At 40.9% G+C, this 6,694-nt stretch overlaps 1 protein-coding gene across 1 annotated transcript; it reads right to left on the bottom strand.

The window, feature by feature from the left end:
- Nucleotides 1-805: 805 nt before the first annotated feature.
- Nucleotides 806-1,843, bottom strand: LOC134211703 (achaete-scute complex protein T3-like). Its single transcript, XM_062688849.1, has one exon. It carries the CDS (start codon nucleotides 1,705-1,707, stop codon nucleotides 832-834), a length of 876 nt encoding a protein of 291 aa, XP_062544833.1. The 5' UTR covers nucleotides 1,708-1,843; the 3' UTR covers nucleotides 806-831.
- Nucleotides 1,844-6,694: the final 4,851 nt, after the last annotated feature.

The raw sequence follows: 6,694 nt of genomic DNA, 5'->3' as shown, positions 1-6,694 counted from the left end.
TAAATCCACACAGGTTCAATAAAATTCAAATTGCGCACCGTACAATCCACACCTGGGACGGGGTTTTCTCCGGTAATTTGGTAACTAAGAAAAGTCAAGGTTGAATATTGATTTTTGTTTTAAATTGCTTTTGTATTCTTTTCCTTTCAATCGTTCTTAACATAGCCTTGTACTTAGATTGCTACAAGTTGGTTGCAAAGCTTAACATCTAGAGTTGGGATCGTAAAAACTAGCAGTCACTGGTGGCCGTTGTCGCCTTCTTAACTTAGTTGAGTGCGTTTCCCGCAGAAATTAATAACAACGTTAACAAGAAGATCCTCGCGGGGCGCGGACTGGACATCAATTATCCGGCCCGGCCCGCTAGGTTAATTACATACTATTCGCTAAACAGAGTAGGAGTAGAAACCGCTTTGACTAGATTGGCAGTTTGTTCACCACCAAACAGCGGCACTTACTGGCAGTGTCGAGAATTTCGAGTTGTTCTTGCAATTAGTACAGTCTGTTTGTTCTCAGGGGGGTGGGGTGAGTGCCCGGCGACGGTCAGTGCGCCACTCCGGGGCATGCTTCGCTGCGGTGACAACGTTTCAGGTTGACTCCACCGTGCGCAATTGTCGGCAGACGGAAAGGATTCCGTCACGTGCGTGTTGACCCAGTCCAGCCGGAGCTCTCGGGAGTACGTCAGTTCGGTACGAAGACGCAATCTTTTTGGTTTGTTCTGTAAGTGAGAAGAAGATAGGAATTTTATTAGATTTTTTGAATGACAACAGTTTGACGAGCTGTGGATCCCGACCGGGAAGATACTAACCTCATAGTGATAAATCGATTAACAGATCACTGTTGCTGTTGCCACCAGGTGATAGCATCCAGAAGTTCTTCGTCCTCTGGATTCTGGGGGCTCATTCCTTCGTCGTATTCCTCGTGGTAGATTTCCGATTTGTACACTTGCTGGTGGTTTCCCATGACGTGGATGTAGTTGTTATTGCCGCTGGGGCTGAGGCTGGTCATGCCCGGAATCATCGTTTGATGGTGCTGCTGAATAGGAATTTCCGAGGTGTACGAAGGTGCCGGCGAGGTGGATGGGTCAATGTATATATCATAAGGCTCGTTCTTGAAAGTGGTAGCTCCCATCTGCGAGTACGAGTTTTCAGAAATTTGCGACGGAGTCGGCGAGGAGGCAGTTGATGACTCAGACATAGTTCCGTAATAAGAACTCGAGGAAGATATCTGACTCAGACAACTCTGATTGTTTTCACTATTCTCGTCCAGCATCTTCTGCAGACTACGGATATACTCCACCGCCATGCGAAGCGTGTCAACCTTACTGAGCTTCTTGCTGGCTCCGCGACCACCATTGGACAACGCCGAAACCACAGTCGGTGGAATATGCTGGCGCAGGTTTGCAAATCCATTGTTCACTTGCTTCACACGGTTGCGCTCGCGTGCATTTCTCCGCTGAACGGAAGCCGCTTGTTGGGGAGTCGGCGCGTACGGCAATCCACAGTAAGCATATTTCTTCGCAGCAGTCACTCCTGTTTTGCACTTCAGTCCAACTCCTTGTGGCAGATTTGTCACCATCATTGGAGCTGGCGCAATTGGCCGCTTCCCATGGTGATTGATTGGCTTATGCTGCTGCACCAGAATGCAGTTGTTTGGCAGAATGTTATGAATGTTTTGCCCTAAGGCCATGCTTCTCATTACGGCTGCCATCTGATAGAATTCACTTAACACTTTTGTCCACAAAAGTCCTCCGATAGATTTTCAACTCTCTTCCCACAATTTCCAAACACTTGCACTCAAACGCAACTTGCTATTATCACTGGATTCCCAGATGTTTCCGTAACGAAAGCTGTTCCCGAAATGCTACCTTTTCGTCCTAAGCCCTTGCATTTTGTACGTACGCACAGCCGAAGGTACCTGCTCCGAAGGGACCTCCACCAACACACTCTCTCGCCTGTGCTCCTTCAATTCTCTCATTCGCACAGGTCCTTCCGCACATGTGCAGCAGGATCACTGCCCGTCGTCCTCCTCCGCCCTATTCCGGCACAGCATACATTCGAAGCATACTCTCTCACCATAAATCCACAACACTCTCCCTATGTTCGGCCCCTGCTCAACTTCGGCTTAAGCCGAACTGTAAATCAGACGACCCGGAACCGATAGGGACGCGTGCCGCCAGAGCCGTCGCATGGCTCACAAACTATCTCAGCTGGCCCCCTCCCCGTCCATCACCCACTCACACAGCGATCAGCCATCCTCTTGTACACAGACCTCGTCGTCAGCTTTTATGTTGCGCTGTTCGGAAACATCATGTGTCTCTCCGCCATGGGGAACGGGTGCGAGCGAAACAGAAAAACCACCCGGCCGATTTGGATCAGGAGTGCGGGCTGCCGGGGGGTGGACGTTGCAGATGCTTCTTCGGTTCGGAGTCGCGCGCGCTGCCGCGCTGAGTCGTACGACTGCGACGATGACGACGACGCAAAAGCAAAATTCGGATCCGTACATCTTCTTATTGGCGTGCTGCCACTGATGGCCCTACTGGCGGCTCCGGCTGTAGGCGAGGTGGGCACCGTTCGTGAGTGTGTGGATGGATGGAAAGGTGGAATAAGCAGCCCAAAGGAAGGATATGGGCAAACATGGGAGGAGGCGGATGGTCGAAATTTGATAGCATGTTGCTTCTTATTCGAAGTGATTCTCTTGGGAAGATGTTTATGCGACGGATGATGACGATGAGGATGATGATCGTCATGGCGATCATCAATGATGATGATGATGATGACGATGATTGTTTTGGGATAATGACGATGATGGAACGAAAGATGGTGCGTAAAAGACTGAGATGAGAGGATCGACAATGATGGAATATATTGTTTTGAATACGGATGCTGCCGGCTGAAGCTCAAGGTGCAGCGTAAAAGTTTTGGGAGAGTTTGGTCAGTTGCATGTGCACCTTCATCGAGGATGCTGCGTTTATGGGAGTTTTGGGTTAGGTGCCGTGATGACAAGTTGAACGTGGAATATTTACGTCAAGTCGAATGGGATGATTGGATTTTTTTTTATTTTATTGAATTTTAGATCAAATCACATTAAGTGAAAGACATCTTTGCAAAGATGATTTATTTAAAGTAATTAGCGAAGACATTCGAAGAAATCTTATGAACATCAACATGTAACGGTTTACATCATTTAATCCAATTCGAGCATATTAAATCAACTTCAGTCAGACTAAATACGCATGATTTTTGTACTAAGTCTGTGCTTTATAAAATTATTGATTTTAACTTAATTTTCAGTACGAACTGAAAGTCATGAAATACCTTCATATAGGAACTATTAATTATAGAAGATTTTCTTATTAGATGCTGTATACTCTGGACAAACGTCAAGCGTCTGATTAGCTTTCAAAAACTTTTTTTTTTTCGCTTATTGTGGCTTTGTTTATGTTTGTTAACTTTTCCTAGACCTTGATCTGTCCTAGTGATTGCTTTCAGCCCAAATTAGTAAAAATCTTGCACAAATCTTGGATTTTTTTTCTAAGGATCAGAACCATCACCTAGTACAACCAAAACTCATGAAAATAAGTAAATTTCCATTATCCCATAGTCGTAGTGGATCTGATAATATCGGATAAATTTTCGATTTTTTCCAATCGTTGCCATACCTGATACATATTTTTGCAAGGTTAACAGACAGAAAATGGAAAGTATGTTCCAGCGAAAAGTAGATCCAGATAAAAAAGGTAGAACGCTCGATGGTCGGCTTGAGAATAGAATAAAACATTCTTCGGAACAAAAGATCGTGTAAGAATTTGAAGAAAATTTAATGAAATTTGCATGTAGGGTTACTGCTCCTTCACTTCTCCTCTTAACTCTCATGTTATTCACATCAAAACAAAGCAAAATGAAAGGAATTTTATTTGTTTCTCATTTTTAAGATTTTCTTAAAAATTTCTTTTTTCACGATTCGATGAATATATAATCTTGGCCAGGGGGACAGTTCGGAGCTTAAAAAAAGTACTAACACTAAGTTTAACACAGAAACTACGTTTATTCACTAATTAAAACGCGAACAGAAGTAATCACGGTCGTAAGGGTATGCGATAATACAATTTTTCCTGGCGAAACGAAACGGAACGAAATTTGAAATGTCTATGGGGTCGTACACTTATTACGTAAGCAATTTTCTGAGTTTTTCGACCCCCCCTTCCCCCATGTAAGATTTTTTTCATACAATTGATTTTTTATTTACATGGAGCGTAAGATATTGAAATAATAATTTTGGGGTGGGGGGAGGGAGGAGACATAATTGTTCTTAAGCATTTGTATTGTCCTAACTGTTATGCAACAAATAGAGTTTCAAGAAGTAACAGGAGAAGCTGGTTAGTGAAGCAGTTTCAAAGGAGTTTATCGTGAAGCGTATCCGCCCCAATCAGTTTTATATCAGTTTGCAATTCTTCTCGTGGTGAGCACTTTTTGGATATAATTCTGTAAAAACCCTTATTTCACTTTATAATTAATTTATTATGCTAAAGCATACTTCATATAGTCATATAGAGGAGCAAAACATATCGGTAATACAATCAGCACGAGCTATCAAAGGTTCGATAGCGAATCCGATCATCATCGACCGATCCACTTTAGAGGTGGCTAACCATCTGAAATTTGTATATCTCTCGCTTAGGATCATAGGGACGTAACTGCGTTGATCGATTTCTCTTCGTCGATGCTTTCTTTTTAACAACAATGCAGCGAATGTAGACACACAAAAACATTAAAAAATACGGATTTGTGTAGTGGTTTGATGCCAATCTTTGTTCCCCCTTAAGTGCAAGAAACAGCTGCTATGGGCAGTATGAGCTGAACCTGAAGGCAATCATGAGTCTTTACTTTCAGCCATTCTACTGATCTTTCAATCCGTTCTGAACGTTTGCAAATTCCATACATAGATCTAGAAATACCTAGACTCTGCAATCTTACATACATATGTTGCAAATGGGAAAACATACTTTTGCATAAAAACAATAAAGACGGATCCTTAAAAAAATTAAAAACGATCCTCAAATAATATCTGAATGTTACATAAAACGCTACCATGAATCCAAAAAAAATAGTTCATAGCTAAGGTAAAGTTTAGCAATTATTAGGGAAACAGTTCCATTAACATGGTCAAGAAAAACAATACAATTTTTACTGTTTTCCCATGAACGTATGACAAATTATCCATAAATCTTTGGAAAATGGTCCACACAATAAAAACACTATATACAGCTTACACGGTTGTTTGCGAAAACCCATTGATGGGTAAAAAAACACCCATTTTCAAATAGCATTACGATCTGTCACAAAATGGGGGAATTTATCAATCATGCTATGGGTTAAAAAATACCCATTTTGAAAATATATTTGTCGTTATAAAATGTAAATTTTTTCACCCATTAATGGGTGAAAAAATACTTGTCTGTGTCTTCAGTTTCTTCCGAAAGAAAAAAAATAAGGAAACGCTTGTAATCGTAGGTTATTATTATATTATCTTATACAATATTTAAAATATTATTAAAATTCCTCATTATACAGGTCATCAGCTAGAGGAATTCCAGGAAAAAGTATCTCCATTCTACATTCCAGCCCAGACAACCTGCAATGATCGTAATTCAGGAACGTAAAGAAAAAATCCAGAAAAAGTAAGTCCTTATATAAAATCTTCTAAAAATATCTTAGTACTATAGAATCAATCCTTATACCGTACAGGCTAATGATTCTGAACCTGGTCTACCCCAGAGAAAATGAACCCTGTTCGGAACGGAACGGACCATCATCCGGAAACAGCATTTAGGACGTATGGTAGGATGATCAGCTCCTGTTGCGGAGCATCCGAAAAAAGATCACTAAGGACCAATTTCTTCACCTCCGCTTAACTCCTAAGCGGTGCTTACCCATACGCTTAAACCTGGTTTAAGCACTAAGCGGAGGTGAAGAAATCGGCCCTAAGAAGGATTTGATATACATGTACTTGTCGATACATTTGATAAATAAAATTTTAATTTTACTGATTTTTAATTCACTTGAAAAATATATTATAAATCCGGAAAAATTCGCTTGCGGCGAGACAAAATCGTTTTCAAAGCAATTTCGTTTTTTCCCAATGGGTAAAATAATACCCATCTATTGACAGAAACCTCTTTTACCCATTAATGAGTAAACAGGATTTACCCATTAAATGGGGAGAGACACTTCTAGGGAAAATGGGTGTTTTTTCACCCATTAATGGGTTTTTGCAAACAACCGTGTATGTAAGGTCAATCTTAGAATATTGCAGCATAGTTTGGTCCCCATTTTCAGCTATTCATGCCAACAGAATTGAGTCAGTTCAAAAACAATTTTTATTATATGCACTACGAAAGTTAGGATGGACCGAATTTCCATTGCCACCATATGTAGCTCGTTGTAAGCTCATCAATATTCATTCACTGAAAGTGCATCGAGATTTAGCAATGGTAACTTTTATAAACAATATTGTTTCAAACAGAATTGACTCAACGGAGCTATTATCAAAACTTAATTTTTATGTTCCATTACGATCTTTACGACATCGTCAAATATTCTCCGTAAATTATCATCGAACAAACTATGCAAAAAATGGCCCAATGAATCAAATGATGATCACTTATAATAAACATTGTGACACTATTGACTTATCG

The sequence above is a fragment of the Armigeres subalbatus genome, chromosome 1 (genome assembly GCF_024139115.2).
Source record: "Armigeres subalbatus isolate Guangzhou_Male chromosome 1, GZ_Asu_2, whole genome shotgun sequence".
NCBI classification, from domain to species: Eukaryota; Metazoa; Arthropoda; class Insecta; order Diptera; family Culicidae; genus Armigeres; species Armigeres subalbatus.
This window is presented reverse-complemented; position numbering and strand designations above follow the sequence as displayed.